The 17526-nt window shown below is 41.8% G+C and overlaps 1 protein-coding gene across 5 annotated transcripts in view; it reads left to right on the plus strand.

Annotated features, from left to right (window-relative positions):
• LOC115096367 (C-C motif chemokine 20-like) overlaps window positions 1-14078 on the plus strand; it is a 99212-nt gene extending 85134 nt beyond the window's left edge. For 4 of the 5 annotated variants that reach the window (XR_003858054.1, XR_003858053.1, XR_003858055.1 and 1 more), the window contains 2 exons: window positions 7331-7480; window positions 13929-14078. Coding sequence is in view for 2 of the 5 variants with exons in the window: in XM_029610870.1 (XP_029466730.1) it covers window positions 7331-7454 (124 nt within the window). In the remaining 3 variants the exon portion in view is untranslated. Of the gene's footprint in view, window positions 1-7330; window positions 7482-13928 lie in introns of those variants that run through there. The other variant, XM_029610869.1, reaches the window with a different exon arrangement.
• Window positions 14079-17526: the final 3448 nt, after the last annotated feature.

Here is a 17526-nt window from a genome sequence, read left to right on the forward strand (position 1 = left end):
ATTTTCTTTAAAACTTGTAGTTTAAAGAAGCATTCTTTGGTGGTGTTGTTAATGAATTTATTGAGGCTGAGTCTGTTGTCTAGAATTACACCCAGATCTCTGACTTGCGGTGAGGTGGTGTATCCTGAAGTGTCTGGAGAGTTGCTGGAGGTAGGCAGGGTAGATTTTTCCGGTGCTATTATAAGGATTTCCGTTTTATTGGTATTTAGAACCAGGTTGAGGCTGGTTAGAAGCTCGTTGATGGTTGAGAGGCATTTATTCCAGTAGGCCATGGTCTTGTGTAAGGTGTCCGTTATGGGGATGATAATTTGTATGTCATCCGCATATAGGAAATGGGTAAGTTTGAGGTTAGTGAGGAGGTGACAGAGTGGGAGAAGATAAATGTTGAAAAGGGTGGGGGAGAGTGAGGATCCTTGTGTTATCCCCATTTTGGCTTGGATGGGGTGGGATTCCTTGTTGTTTATTTTGACTCTGTAAGTTCTGTTCTCTAGGAAGGATTTAAACCAGTTATACGCTGCTCCTGTGATGCCGATGTCTGTGAGTCGTTGTAGTAAGCTAGAATGATTCACAGTGTCGAACGCTGCTGACAGATCCAAGAGTGCGAGAAGGCAAGGTTGGCCTTTCTCAAGATTGAAGATAATGGTGTCAGCTAGAGTGGCTAATAGTGATTCGGTGTTCTTTTTCTTCCGGAATCCGTATTGGTTATTGGTGAGGATATTGTTGTCATCAAGGAATTCAGAGAGTTGTCGGTTGACCACTTTCTCCATAATTTTGGCTAACATAGGAAGGTTTGCTATAAGTCTGTAGTTTGCAGGATCTGTGGTGGGAAGGTTGGGTTTTTTGAGGAGAGGTTTAAGCATTGCAGACTTGAGTTGGTTGGGAACTTGGCTATATTTATCACACGATGATGAATCTAGGCCTAAGTTCACCGGATAAGTTGGACTTGCAATTGAACAGGTCTAAAGTTAGTCAGATATGCTTATCTGGCTAACTTTAAAGTTAAAAGAGAGCACAAAGGTGAGATGGCATCCAGTTTAACATCCAAGTGATGACAATAACAAAGTATCTTCATCCATATAGTCTGTTCAGATAAAGTTTATTTCATCAGCATATCATTCTGATAGATGACATGCAAATGTATCCTCCGAGACGTACTTGTTTTGCATAACATGAATGTGAAGTCCTGCGTTGGGAGGGTTAGAACACTAAAATACAAGCAGAAAAATATCGTATTACTAATGAAAAAATACCCCCAATGGGAATCGCAAAGTGAAAATAAAACCACATATCTTTTTAAAGAAACTTACACACTGACTTAATATGCCAGAATGATACTGCAGCAAGGTTGCCGCTACCACAGAAGAATATAAATGCTTATAAAGGCGCTAAAAATGGTCACATTACCCATAATCCTAATCACATACTAGCTGCTCTCAGCCAATCACAGGCATCACCATGACCAGACTGACAGCAGATCAGAAAAAATGGAGTCCATTCAGTCTCCTGATTAAGTCCATTTGGGAACAAAGTGCATAAGGTGAAAATCCACCACTACTCCTTTAGGAGCAACAAGTTCCCAAAATCACCAGCCCTCAGTAGGTGAGGTACCTGTTCAATTACAAAGAATCGTAGGTCCCTGTATTTCATGATTCTGCTCCTGCCAGTGGGACACTAGTGGAGCCTCTGTGAAGGAGCAACAAAGGCAACCACAATGTTCCAGAATACAGGGTTTTAAAGCACATTTCTTGCCAACATACAAAAATGGACAAGGACATAAAATTACATAAGCAACACTACCGGAGTTACAATCGGTGGACAAATTTAGCTGCTGGCGCTTATGACTCAAAGACTGTTCAAAAATAGTGAGTGAAAGAGACAGGGAACATGCCCGACAGGACCACAGAGTTTATGACCATCAAAAGGACTGTCAGTGCAGAGAGGAAACAAAACAGATGAAATTAAACGATCCTTCACATTTCGACCCCTCCTAAAAGCAAACTGAGCTTCAGTGGCAAAGAGCATGTCGTGAAAAAACTAAAACACAGGTTAACTGTTCAGTGCAATCTATAGTTGGTGGTAAAGACAACATTCACAATGTGTAAAAAATAGCTGCTTGAAAGCAGTTTTAATAGTGCATTGGGGGGTAACCTGTCAATGAAAATTTGTGAGCCATGTCTTGTGCTTGCACAATAAAATTGTGGTGAGCAAATTCGGTACAGCCGCAAAAATTGACCGATTGGGATATCATTGTTCAGTGCTCGTGGGTGATGACTTGCATAAGCTAAAAACGTGTGTTTATCTTGTCTTTCTGGTAAATGGTCGTGTTTAACACGCCGTCCTGAATTTGCACTATCATATCCAAAAAAGACACCCGTGATATATGAGTGTAACCAATGTACCTGAAGATTGGAAGGTGGCCAATATAAACCCGATATTTAAAAAGGTCTCCAGGGGTGATCCGGAAACTATAGACCAGTGAGCCTGTCTTCAGTGCTGGGAAAAATCATGGAAACTGTTATAAAGAATAAAATCACAAAACATTTAGATAGACACGGTTTGATGGGACACAGCCAGCATGGATTTACCCAAGGGAAGTCTTGCCTCACAAATCTACTTCATTTTTTTGAAGAGGTGAATAAACATGAGGATAAAGGTGAACCGGTAGATGTGGTGTATTTGGATTTTCAGAAGGCAATTGACAAAGTCCTGCATGAGAGGCTTCTAAGAAAACTAAAAAGTCATGGGATAGGAGGCAATGTCCTTTTGTGGATTGCAAGCTGGTTAAAAGACAGGAACCGAGAGTAGGATTAAATAGTCAATTTTCTCAGTGGAAAAGGGTAAACAGTGGAGTGCCTCAGGGATCTGTACTTGGACCAGTGCTTTTTAATATATTTATAAATGATCTGGAAAGGGGTACGATGAATGAGGTGATCAAATTTGTGGATCACATAGAATTATGCAGAGTAGTTAAATCTCAAGCGGATTGTGATGAATTGCAGGAGGACCTTGCGAGACTGGAAGACTGGGCTTCCAAATGGCAGATGAAATTCAACATGGACAAGTGCAAAGTGATGCATATAGGGAAAAATAACCCTTGCTGTAGTTACACAATGTTAGGTTGTATCTTAGGAATTACTACCCAGGAAAGCGATCTACATTGAAATCATTGGTTCAGTGTGCTGTGGTGATCAAAAAAGCAAACAGAATATAAGGAATTATTAAGAAGGGAATAGATGTCATAATGCCTCTGTATCACTCCATAGTGAGACCACATCTTGAATATTGTGTGCAGTTCTGGTTGCCGCATCTCAAAAAAGATATAGTTGCACAGGAGAAAGTGCAGAGAAGGGTGACCAAAATGATGACATGGAATGACTGCCCTATGAGGTAAGGCTAAGGAAGATAGTGCTATTCAGTTTGGAGAAGAGACAACTGAGGGGGGATATGATAGAGGTCTACAAAATCATGAAAGAACTTGAAAAACACAACCCGCGAGAGAGCCATATCCATCGCCAGCCCCACGCCATGGAATTCAATACCAATGGAAATAAGAAATCAACCAAGCATCAAAATTTTCAAAAAAGACCAGAAAACCTGGCTTTTCACCAGAGCCTACTCAAACTCACTCAATCAACAAAACCCCCAACCAACCACTCAACCCAACACCAAGAAAAAGACTCCGTCCCTCAATCAATTAAATAACTCACACCATTTGAACACCTAAGACAATGTGCAACTGACCTCACTTACTACCCCAAGCCTATATGCAACAACAGTTTTCGTTTTATAAGTATCAACATTACCACATGTATGAACATTGCTGTGATAAGAACATAAGAACATGCCATACTGGATCAGACCAAGGGTCCATCAAGCCCAGCATCCTGTTTCCAACAGTGGCCAATCCAGGCCATAAGAACCTGGCAAGTACCCAAAAACTAAGTCTATTCCATGTTACCGTTGCTACTAATAGCAGTGGCTATTTTCTTTTTTCTAATTTAATATTTATTGAATTTTATATATTAACACATCAAGCAGTATTACACTTGAATATAATTACAGGAATGAACAATTATCACTAATTTATACATGCATTTTCATGCTATATATACTCGATCAAAAAAGAAAAACAAATTAACTTCCTTCATTCCTATCTATCACGCCCTCAAATGAGATCCTTTATACTTTTCCAAGTAAATTTATACAAAAATGCATAAACCTGTACAAAGCAATTAGACTATAGGATATTTATTTCTATTGGAAGATCCAAACTCCTTACACTGAGCACTTTATATTGCCTCTGGAGATGAACTCATCAATGGCTTTCCTTTCTCAATTAAGAATTTTGTTAGATAACTTGGTTGTTGAAATATATCAGTCTTTTTATTGAATTGTATTAAACACTTGCAAGGATATTTTAAAATAAAAAGCATACCAAGTTGTATTGCCTGGGGCCTTAGTAACAGAAATTGTTTTCTACGTTTCTGAGTCTGGCGAGATAGATCAGGAAATATCTGGACTTTACAGCCCATAAACTCCTTTGTCCTATTCTGGAAATATTTTCTAAATATCCAATCCTTGTCGGACTCTAACATAAAAGTTACAAGGAGTGTCGCTGGATTCACTAGCTCAGTCTCTGTTCTTTCCAACATTTCTGAAATATTTACATTCATTTCATGAACCAATTTTAATTCTTGCATAGGAATATTTTCTCCCAATGCAGCTTCGGAGGTTTTCTTCAATGGAGGAAGAAAATATATTTTTGAAAGAATGGGTAATGTAGCTTCTGGTATGCCTAATACCTTCATTAAATATCTCCTCCAGAGCTGCATTGGGGTTGAAATCACTGATTTTGGAAAATTTATACAACAAATATTCCTACATTTAGAGACATTTTCTAAATTTTCCACTTTGTAATATATATTTTGATTTTCTTTTATCATAGCACATTGTATTTCATTGACTTTTCTAATTTCTTAACTGAGTTAACATCACAATTAAGCTGTAAATTATCCTTCTCTGTTTTCACCACTCTACTTTCTACTTCCTTCATCTTTCCAAGTAGAATTGACATTTGTATCCCCATATTTTTATTTAAAGCATTGATAGCTTCCCATATTAGTTCCATGGTAATGTTCTGGGATCTTACCAATTCTTGAAATTGTATCAAGGAAAACCCATTAGCGTCCCCACCAGAAGTTTCATCTGTCGCTCCATCGGAGTTTTTCACCACCTCCAAGTTGGTAATTTGTTCTACCCGTTCATCCAGATGGCTTGATTGCCTCAAAAGTGGTTCCATCCGATCCTCCTCTCCGGGTGGTCCAATTGAACCCCACTCCACCTGGAGTCTATCAGGTGGATTTGGTGGTTTGATCTCCCCTCGGAGGAGAGGGTAGATAATAATAGCTCAGGAACATTATAGGGCTCTTCTTCTCCCCTCCTTTCGTTCAGCGAGCTCTCTGCCTCCAAATTTATCCTACGGAGGATATGTGCGTCCATAGGTCCCAGTATAAGTTTGGCCACTGAAGCGTCTGAGGCTTGGCGCTCCTTGGCCTTCCTTTTCCGAGAGGAATGAAGCAAATGGGAATATTTAAAATTTCTGGACTTCATAATTCCTCCACGTCATTTATTTAAGGATCTCATATGGGTGGAGAACGGAGAGATAATTATTAACTATTTATTAAAGAAATAAAAACAGAACCAGCACAATCCCTGCAATCCCGGCGAAGCCCAGCTTAACCGCGTGCCTCTTGAGCGCGCGCGGCTTAAGCAGCGAGCCAGCATCTGCTGCACGCCGCTATGACCTGATTAAATAACTAACTTCAGGGTCCGCCTCCATCCACGCCTCTCGAAGCAGCGTCCTCACTCGACTGGAATGAGAAGATCAATCACCGGGGCAGGACTCCTTTCCTCTCCCAGGTAAGTTTTCAATTCAAAAGAAATACTTGCTCCCGCTTCTCTCCACCTCCAGCAGTGGCTATTTTCTACGTCAATTTAATTAATAGCAGGTAATGGACTTCTCCTCCAAGAACTTATCCAATCCTTTTTTAAACACAGCTATACTAACTGCACTAACCACTTCCTCTGGCAACAAATTCCAGAGTTTAATTGTGCGTTGAGTAAAAAAGAACTTTCTTCTATTAGTTTTAAATGTGCCACATGCTAACTTCATGGAGTGCCCCCTAGTCTTTCTATTATCTGAAAGAGTAAATAACCATTCACATCTCCCCGTTCTAGACCTCTCATGATTTTAAACACCTCTATCATATCCCCCCTCAGCCGTCTCTTCTCCAAGCTGAAAAGTCCTAACCTCTATAGTCTTTCCTCATAGGGGAGCTGTTCCATTCCCCTTATCATTTTGGTAGCCCTTCTCTGTACCTTCTCCATCACAATTATATCTTTTTTGAGATGCGGCAACCAGAATTGTACACAGTATTCAAGGTGCGGCCTCACCATAGAGGCATTATGACATTTTCCATTTTATTATCCATTCCCTTCCTAATAATTCATAACATTCTGTTTGCTTTTTTGACTGCCACAGCAGTGTATTATCCACTATGATGCCTAGATCTCTTTCCTGGGTGGTAGCTCCTAATATGGAACCCAACATCATGTAACTACAGACCTAGATGTAGTGGAAGAATCATATGAAGATTCTGGAGTAGCAATCCTAGGATGATTTACCAAATTGATTAGTGAGCCAAGATTGTGAATCAGTGGTTTGAATAGGGTTGAAAGCCCCCTCTTGACGGAGGCATCCCCGAGGGCAATGGTTGCGAAAAAAAGACAGAGGATTCTGCCATTGATTCCGCTTGTCCCAAAAGCGATAAGGTAAAAGAGGACGAAAACGAGGGCAACCGAGAGTCGACGTTGGAAGATAACTCATCCCCTAAAGAATCGTCAGAGGATGTAGTAAATGTGACCTTATTCCTGTAGCAAAGTCTCAATTTATGGAAGCCTATTCCTTAACTTTAAAGTTATCCAGATATACCCCAGCTAAGATAGCCAGATAAGTTTATATGCACTAGTGATCAATATTAATAATAATGCAAGTAACATCAATGGAAACTAATATCGGTGAATAAATAAAAATGTAATAATAATACATATACAAATATATCAGTTATCCTGATCTCCTGTAATTATCTGAGCTACAGCATCATTTCTTATTAGCTAAGTACAATTAGTAATAACATCCCAAATTAACTCCAGGTCTGGTAGAAATGGACTGTGTCTCCATTAACCATGCCCTTGTGGCCTACCTCTTGTTTAATTCCACCCTAAGGACTATGCCCCATTAAATGTAGGATGCATTACTTTTTCTTCCCAGATTTTATTTACAAAGACGAAACCGTGTGATTTGTGGAGACCCTCGGGAAGCCTGGACAAAAGATCTGCAGAGGAAGATTGATGTGAGAAAGATGAATCAAATCGTCAGAAACAGAGCTTACTAGAAACTTACAGCCCCTCAGGACACAAGGTAGGATATGTAGATAAGCAATTGTTTCCCCTTTTTCACTGGATTTTTTAAGATAATTCCAACAGTAATCACTGGGCCATGCGAGGCCGGTGCAAGGGTATTAGCTGCCATAGGTGAACCTTCAGCCTTGCACTCTCTCCCCTCTCACCTGTCTTGGTCTCCCTGTACACAATTTAAAATTATGTATTTCTAAGAACATGTTTTATATGAAAATGGACATTTAAAATACAGTCTCCCGAGGTAAAAATATCACTTACAACAAAAAGTATATTATATTTACAAGCACTGCCTTGGTGCTGACCAGAAAATCCTGCCAAAAAGACACTTGGAATCTAAATGGTATTAGGCCTATTGTAATTAATGTTGGGTGTAGTTTTGTTCCTCAGAAAGTCAGAAGTAAGCCTACCATACCAAAAGAGCACTAACTGCCAGCACTCAAACAGGAACAACCCTACCTGTAGAAAGGCAATATTGTAAATATTACACTAGGCCCTAAAACAGAACAAGCCAAGCTGCTATAGTTCCTTACACAGAAACTAAACATGAGCAGAACATCTCCCCACGGTTACACCTGCAGAACACAGACAGACCCTCACCAAATACAGAATAAAGAGACTGTAAACAGGGCTGTTGCCAGATTTATTGCTGCCCAGTACAAACAATTATTGTGATGCCCCCTCCTCATTCTGTTTTTTTTTAAACACATTATTTCCAATAACCAATACTCAATAGAAAGAGTATCTGCTTCAATCTCTCTCATACTCTCTCTCTCTCTCTGTGTTACTTTCACTCAGTCTCAGCTTCTGTCCCAGGCCTCCAATTGTTTGCCAAAAAAAAAAAGCCCAACTCACTCCAGTAACCAAACTTTAAAAAACTGACACCCACTCTCCAAACCCCCATGAGCTCCTGCCCACCTGAAGGTATGTAAAAATGGCAGCGGCTGACCCTGTGGCCTGCACCATTTTGTTGTACAGAAGCACCTCCATACTACTGTGATGCACGTTGGCTTGGCCCATAGAAAGCCGCGAGTTAAATGAAATTTCAATTACAGTCGTAACCCCTGGGTGGGATAGAACCCTGATGCTTACCCCAAAGGCATACAGAAGTAAAACAGACTCTATATGTAACCAGCTCTCCATGGATAGTTTTCTACTTCTGAGGAAAGCTATCCCCTGTAGAAAGAAGCATAGCTTCAAGGCCCAACATACTCCGTCCTTTCCTAGTCCCTGTAAACAGCTCTGATGATCCCCCCAGTCTGTAGCAGCAATAATCACTTTGAAAGGCAATGTGTTTCCAACTCCTTTACTGATAGTTGATAAAATTGACTGAAGGTTATTTACAGCACTTAGGTTTCATATAAAATTGATCAACAATAATGAAGAATAAGGTTTAATAAATTTGTGACCTTATTCCTGTAGCAAAGTCTCTGAATTTATGGAAGCCTGTTCCTTAACAATTTCTCTCTTTCTCCTTTTCAATTATTCGGATTGAAGAAAGCATAATCCTTCTTCCAACTCTTAAACGTTATCTGAAGCATCTCCCCACTATAGAATGGTTAGAATTCTGTTCCAGTTATTTATTGGAACACAAGCCGTCTCAGTCTTCATTCCTCTCCTTCAGTCTTCTTAAATATCTTAGAGCTCCTTCTGGAAGCGCCAAGTGGGCAGTACATTGAGTCCAGTAAGAAAATAATACCTTCAAATACTCATTCCTCAAAGATAACTCCTCTCCAGGCTCTTCCTAAGTGAAAGATAGCTCTTCTTCCCCAAAGATTTGGACACTGGGTCCCTGGTACCAAGGGTACTCGGTTCCCAAAGGAACAAAAATAGACTTTAACTCAAAAGGGAAAGAACTAGCAAGAGTCGGGAAGGGTGGAATAACTTCCTTGTTTCTCAAATGAGAAACGCAACTCAAAATTGAAACTCCTCTACATCGGGTCATCTACATCTGGGAGCTTTCCAGAGGTGCAGGGGGTTCTATAATAAGGCAGGGTGAGGTGGCTGCTTCAGGCGGCCGAATTTTGAGGTGGCCAAAAAAAAAAGCCTCTCTCAGAACGGCGCTGCGGCGTCCGCCTCACGCTGCCTGTCCCTGCCGCGGCTGCCAACTGCCTCACACTCAGCTGCCCTCTGTGTTCACAAAGTGGCACACATCTAATGATCTAAAAATAAATAAGTAAATAAAAGACAGGTGCTGCGTCCCACGTCACGTAGCACAGGTTCAGCATTTTCTGCTGTTGTGACGCCTGCCTCCATGAGAGGAGAAGCAACCAGATGGGGACCAAGCCGGGGAACTCTCCAGATTTGACCCAGAGACTCCGGAATTCTATTGGACTTGCCCAATCTCTGGGCCAACACCCATAATCTCCGGGTGCCTTGCAGTTACTGCACTAGTGAAGCAGCCAGATTAGACCTATTTTTAACGTTGGATGCTGGGGGCGCCCCGCCTCAGCAAGAAAGAGTAAAGGCCCAAGTGAAGCACAGTCCCACATCCCACGGTGCCACGCGGGGAAGAGCGGAGAACGTGTTTCTACTGTTAAAAGTGAGGTATCTCATGATATTTTTTAGATACAAAAAAAATGTACAGCTGTCGAGGTTATTCAGGTTTTAGCTTTTAAGTAATTGATCTTTTTGACCTTCACTATATTTATAATTAAAGAAAGGATAAAATCTGTTCAAAGAAAAATACATTGATCGTGGGCAGAAAGGAAGCACTAGCAGTCAAAAAAAAACATTAGTGTCCTTTAGCTTACATTTAGTGTCCTTACAGAAGAAAAACTAGATGTTAAGTAGTAGGGTATGCTTGGGAGGAAGGGAGGGTGGGCAGAGAACACTGTTCATGGCCCGGTCGGTGGTGAACTTCCAGATGTTGTTGGTGAAAACTGCATGTAAGTGCTCTGCCCGCAAACGTGAGAGCACCAAGGACCTAAATAGTGTTTCGCATGTGGCCGGTTCCTCACCAGCCCGCCTTGCCTCCCTGATCCAAATGATAGAAACTCTGGCTTCAGTCAAGAGGTAATTGGCGAGACGGATTACATTAATAGGTATGGGGAAAAGGACAACCAAACTTTCAATAATAGATTCTTTAAAAAATTAAGAAAGGGAGTTAGGTAAGGGCAGAACCAGTAGATGTGGGCTACTGTTTCTCTGGCTTGTCAGTGGGGGCATTAGTGCCAGTGAGTGCAAGACCACTTTGAGACAGACTGGTTGAATACCACAATAAGATTACAAATACCGCAACGAGAACTGAGATCATCTAATAAGGGTCTACTCACAATTCTTAATATCAGATCAGCCCACTTATGTGAAGTAAGAGAGCGTGCCATATCAATTGCGGGACCAAAATATTGGATCAAATATCCGCGTTGTAGTCCTGAGTGAAATTCCCTGTTATCGCAGATGGGAGTACTTCTGTAAAGTGATTGGGGACCTATCAATGCTCTTTTATGTTTATCCCATAAACATAAAGTATGAGATGCGTAGGGGGACAGTTCTCGGCCCACAGTCCTATTTTGACATGCAAGCCATATCTGTCCTGCCAGTCGCAGACAGTGAGCAGAGGCTTCCTCTATTAGAATCCATTGTTTTTTTGGACAATCCAAATGCAAATCCACTATTGCCTTCAATTGGGCAGCTAAATAATATTTTTTGATATCTGGCATGCCTACCCCACCATACAATTTTGGCCAGATAAAATAAAAAAACCATTTCCGCAGGAGCTTAAATTAGCTATCAGGGATTTCAATAGACAAAGTTTGAAATAAGTATAGCAGATGTGGAAGGATGTTCATCTTAACCGTTGCTACTTTACCCAGCCAAGATAGATTTAAAGAATTCCATACCACTAAATCCTGATAAATCTTCTTTGCTAAGGGTTCATAATTCAGCTTAAATAAATCTATTCCTGTGCCTGTCAGATTTATGCCTAGATATCGAATATTATGTTTAGCTCATTTAAAGGAATAATGGGATTGTAAATGATTGCGAACTGTGTCATTGAGACAGATCAGCAGCAATTCTGTTTTATTGTAGTTCATTTTAAATCCTGAAACCTTGCTATAATTGCCTAATTCAGTAACTAAAGCTGGAAATGTAATTTTTGGATGACTTAAAGTAAATAGGATATTGTCTGCAAACCGATGTTCCTCCCACTTCTATTCCCCGGATCATCTCATTATGGCATATTTTGGTGGCAAACAGTTCCAGTACCAAAGCAAATAAGAGAGGAGAAAGAGGACACCCTTGTCTAGTACCCCTCCCCACCATAAATCATGTGGAATATCCCCCATTAACTTTGATAAACGCTTTTGGAGATGTGTATAAATGTTGAATCCACTTGATAAAGCGGATTCTCAATTGGAATTTCTCCAAAACTTGGAATGAAAAGGCTCAATGTACTCGGTTGAAAGCTTTTTCAGCGTCGACAGACATTAAAATAGATGTTAATTGTCGACCTTTAGCTAAACTGACCAAATTCAGTACTCGACGAACATTATCCGACGCCATTCTTCCGGGGAAAAATCCAGATTGGTCTGCATGTGCTACAGTGGGCAGAAGTGTTCCTTGTCTATTAGCTAATATTTTTGCTAATATTTTCAAGTCAATATTTAATAACGATATTGGGCGGTATGAGCCACAGTACGCAATGTCCTTGCCTGGTTTATGTAAACGGTTTATGTAAACGTGGGACCCTCCAATTAAAGAATTGAAAGCCTTCATAAGGAGGGGTGCAACTTGCTCATTATATGTTTTATAGAATTTCCCTGGGAAACTGTCTATTTATTTATTTATTTAACACTTTTTTATACCGACCTTCATAGTGATAACCTAGACCTGGAGCTTTCCCAGATTTCAATTCCTTAATCGACTGACGGATTTCTACTAAATGTTAATAACTAATGTTATTCAAACATTCCCTCTGTTTGTCAGTTAGTGTGGAGAGTGATACCATCGACAAATAGTCCAAGATATCGTCATGCTGTATAGTGGAATCAAATGCATACAAATCTTTATAAAATTGTACAAAACATTAGGGATGTGAATCGTTTTAGGACGATTAAAATTATCGTCCGATAATTTTAATATCGTCTTAAACCGTTATGGAACACAATACAATACAGATTCTAACGATTTATCGTTATAAATCGTTAGAATCGTGAGCCGGCACACTAAAACCCCCTAAAACCCACCCCCGACCCTTTAAATTAAATCCCCCACCCTCCCGAACCCCCCCCCAAATAACTTAAATAACCTGCGGGTCCAGCGGCGGTCCGGAACGGCAGCGGTCCGGAACGGGCTCCTGCTCTGAATCTTGTCGTCTTCAGCCGGCGCCATTTTCCAAAATGGCGCCGAAAATGGCGGCGGCCATAGACGAAAAAGATTGGACGGCAGGAGGTCCTTCCGGACCCCCGCTGGACTTTTGGCAAGTCTCGTGGGGGTCAGGAGGCCCCCCACAAGCTGGCCAAAAGTTCCTGGAGGTCCAGCGGGGGTCAGGGAGCGATTTCCCGCCGCGAATCGTTTTCGTACGGAAAATGGCGCCGGCAGGAGATCGACTGCAGGAGGTCGTTCAGCGAGGGTTCCGGCGCCTCGCTGAACGACCTCCTGCAGTCGATCTCCTGCCGGCGCCATTTTCCGTACGAAAACGATTCGCGGCGGGAAATCGCTCCCTGACCCCCGCTGGACCTCCAGGAACTTTTGGCCAGCTTGTGGGGGGCCTCCTGACCCCCACGAGACTTGCCAAAAGTCCAGCGGGGGTCCGGAAGGACCTCCTGCCGTCCAATCTTTTTCGTCTATGGCCGCCGCCATTTTCGGCGCCATTTTGGAAAATGGCGCCGGCTGAAGACGACAAGATTCAGAGCAGGAGCCCGTTCCGGACCGCTGCCGTTCCGGACCGCCGCTGGACCCGCAGGTTATTTAAGTTATTTGGTGGGGGATTTAATTTAAAGGGTCGGGGGTGGGTTTTAGGGGGTTTTAATGTGCCGGTTTTTCGATTTTTCGATATTTTTCGATTTTTAACGATTTTTAACGATTTTTCACGATATTTTACCCCCGCAAACAGCAACAATACGATTCCCTCCCCCTCCCAGCCGAAATCGATCGTTAAGACGATCGAGGACACGATTCACATCCCTACAAAACATTCCCTGATTTGAGCAGGCTTATAAAGAAACATGCCTTGAACATCTCTGATTTTCAATATTTGGGACTGTCTGTCATTTTTTTAATGCATGTACTAATAATCTACCAGCTTTATTACTACCTTCAAAATAGCATTGTTTGGTAAGATTCAACTGATGAGCTGTTTCTGATATGTTTACTTGTTGTAATTGTTGCCGAGCGAGATAAAGTTTTTGTAGATCTTCTAATCTACTATATTTTTATGCTCTAGTTCTAAGATTCAAATTTGGCGTTCCAATGATTGTCATTGTTGATGTTGTATTTTTTTCTTATAGGAAGCCTGTGCTATCAATTGGCCATGAATCACTGCTTTGAAACCCTCCCACACAGTCATCGATGAAACCTCTACTGTGTCATTCAACTGCTCATACTCACTGATTTTTTCCCGTATCTTTATCCTCAAATAAAGAATCATTACATCTCCAGAAGCATTGTCCTGTATCTTCTTGAAGTGCATTTAACGCGCATATTATGAGTGCATGGTCCAACCAAGTTATTATATCAATAGATGTATTCACTATACGAGACATTGTCTATGAGGAACATATCAATTCTAGAGTACCAACTATGAACCACTGAATAAAAAATAGTCTTTTGTATTAATGTTCATGAAAAACCAAATGTCAATAAGTTCAAAATGTGCCATCAATTGTTTCAATCCCCTGCCCTGTTTATAAGACAGGGAACTCTTACCCTTCAAGGCATCTAATACAGGGTTTAATGTGACATTGAAATCGCCTACCACTATTAAATGATCTCCTGAAAACCGAATAAACTGTTATTGTAGATTCTGATAAAAGGAAGCCTGATTATGTGTGGGGCTGTAAATATTAACCAGGAGATATGTCCCTTGTGGCATGGCCATGTATAAAATCAAAATCCGTCCTACTGGATCTTGATGCAAAGCCTTAAAATCCGCACATACATGACTGGCAATCAGAATACCCACTTCTCCATATTTATTATTGGCCCTACTGGGAGTTAGAAATACCTGAGGGTAATGTCTGTTTCCTCGTAAGAGTGGAGACGTCAAAGGACTGTTTGAGGATAGATTCCAGATGTCTTGAGCATCCTTGAGTGCTGCTCCTCCCTCCACTGGGATAGTAGTGCGCTTCGAGACCGCACAGACCATTTCATCCACTTTCAGACATGCCAGGAGATCTTTGGCGGCGGGGTCCAGAGGGAACATGGCTGCCAGAGCCCAGCCCCCTTTGAACGTGGTTTCTGGGGCCTCCCATTCCAGGTCAATTAGTTGCTGGATGGCTTGTAATAGTAGGAAATGATGGGAAGTCTGATTAAGTCGCTCCAAAAGTGGGTTTGGCTTAGGTTCCCCCGAGGCGCTTGTGCCCGGGATGGCAAGCTCTTTCAAGCTGTGCGTGACTAGGTCTGGAAGTTCATCCTTGGTGAAGAAGCGTCTTATGGTTCGATGGGGTTCTGTCTCCGGAGGGAGTTCCCCTTCCTCCAGGGGTTCTGATTCCTCATCTGAGATGTCTGTGTCCCCGAAGGTGGGGCTTCTGGGCGGTGGGATCACCTCCCTGGGCATAGAGGGTCCTGGTATATTGAGGTCCTCTGGTGGTGCCTGTGGCCGCATTGTAGGAGGCCCTGGTTGCATGTGGACGAAGTTATGCAGGCCCTTGAAGAATTCCACCCAGGAAATAGAAGCTTGGTCTAGACTAGGGGGCACCATGTCCCTGGGGAGCCCCATTTGAGGGGGGGGGTCCCACTGTGTGGTGCTAGGTCCGGCGTACTGCTCGAAGGGCTGGGGTCCGGTACCAGCTGGGGAGGGCCATGAGTTGGGTCCCCTAGGGTCTCTTCTCATCCGAAGTTATCTCGACCCATCTTTGGTAGAATAGGGCCAGTCTGCCCCCTATGGCTTCTTCCTTTGGATGGATCGTCTGATTTTCATTGTGGGGTGTGGCTGGGGCCTGAGCTGGCTCCCCTTTTATTGTGCTTGTTCCGAAAGGACTGGCTCCGGCCTGCGGGGCGGGCCGCTTGATATGAGCTTCTACATGTGCTCAAAACAAATTGATGCATAGTAGGTAGGTCACTACCTCACAAGGATTATAGTCTAAATTAGTACCCGAGGCAAGGGAGCACAAGATCATAAGGAACATTAATGGTAGAAGCACGATTTGAACCCTGGTTTTGCTGATTCTCAGTCCACTGCACTATCCACTAGTCCAGCGATGGTGAACCCCAGTCCTCAAGTGCCTCAAACAGGCCAGGTTTTCAGGATATCTCCAATGAATATGCAATAGAAAAATTTGCATGCACTCTTCCATTGTATGCAAATCCATCTCATGCATATTCATTGTGGATATCCTGAAAACCTGGCCTGTTTGTAGTACTCAAGGACTGGAGTTCACCATTCCTGCACTAGTCCATTCCTCCACAATCAAGTTTCAACATAATTTGAAAAGACTTTTCTCCTCTCTTTGCGTTAGTCAGTGACTGAGCTGTCAGCAGAGAGGATAAGGGAGAATGTAGACAGTATTGGGGAAGAGAGAAGGAAGATAAGATTAGTTTTTTTTGCCAATGATGTTCTGCTCACCATAACAAGACCAAAAAAGTCTTATCAAATATTTTGAAAGAGATCAAAGATTATAGTGAGTATTATGTAAGTACTAACACTTAACAGACTTGATTATTTCTTTACATTTATGTTTACCTTATTGAACAGCTAATTCACAATTCTGCAGCCCATATTCTAACAAACTCAAGGCACCATGATCGCATATCTCCTATCCTATTTTCACTACATTGGCTACCAATCCTCTTTCAAATTCAATACAAAATCTTAACCTTGATTCACAAGTTACTCCATAATAATTCTTCTATCTGGTTATGTACTTCTCTCCAAATTTATAAACATTCTAGATATGCAAACAAAAATGTATTAGACATTTCAACATAAAAAATAACTAGATTAGACCTCGCCAGAAAATGCACATTTTCTGTGCCTTCTGACTCTGCGGTTAATTGTAGACACACAAGTATTTAAACAAAATTTGAAGGCTTTTCTGTTTAAAAAGGCCTTTGACATAGGCTAGTACACCACCGTATATGATGTATGAAGAGCTGTAACTTTTTTAGTTCATGGTATTTACTTTTCTGTTTAGATGGGGAGCTTTGGAGAATCAAATGTAGCGTGGATAAAGTGCAGAGCCGTACGGTTGAAAAGCAGTGGGTAGAAATTGGAACAGCTAGAGATAAGGTCCTTATAGGTTATCTTCCCTGGATACTTGTAAAATTTAGAAAATTTGGGGATAATATCCACCTTTACTTTGGCTTAACTCTGCAAATTTGGGGGGAGAGTGAGCAAAACATTTGGGGTAGGAAAAGAATGGTCTGAGCTCTTGCCAGATACCGAGAGTCTTCCGGGCAGGCAGAGGAAACTGACTTTTAAAGCAAGGTGGTTACACTTCTCTCAAAATTCAGGAGATTCTTCCTCTTAACTATTATTTTTCTCTTTTTCTTCTAAAGGCACCTCTCCACCACCACCAGGGGTCAATCAAGTCTCTTTTGAGACTGGGATCCCCCACCTTCAGGCTTGCTCTGCTGGACTATCCAGTGACTTGGCCCTCAGTCAATACCTGTGTCTTGCACCAAAAATCCTACCATCTGCAAAACACAGAAAATACTGGATTTCTCTGTCTGCACCACCTATAAGTAGGGGTGATGATGTCTCAGATGAATCCAGTGTTCTGCCTCCATCTACTGATGGGATAAAACCCACTAGTATTGACTATCATGTGCTGGTGTAGCAAGACAAAGTGGAAGAAGGCACTGACAAAAAGTGTGTAGCTGGAAGAATGGGGAAAGAGGTGGAAGGTTTGAGAGACAAAAGAAGGGCAAGCCAGAAAATTTCTGTCT

This window comes from Rhinatrema bivittatum, chromosome 8 (genome assembly GCF_901001135.1).
Source record: "Rhinatrema bivittatum chromosome 8, aRhiBiv1.1, whole genome shotgun sequence".
Classification (NCBI taxonomy): Eukaryota; Metazoa; Chordata; class Amphibia; order Gymnophiona; family Rhinatrematidae; genus Rhinatrema; species Rhinatrema bivittatum.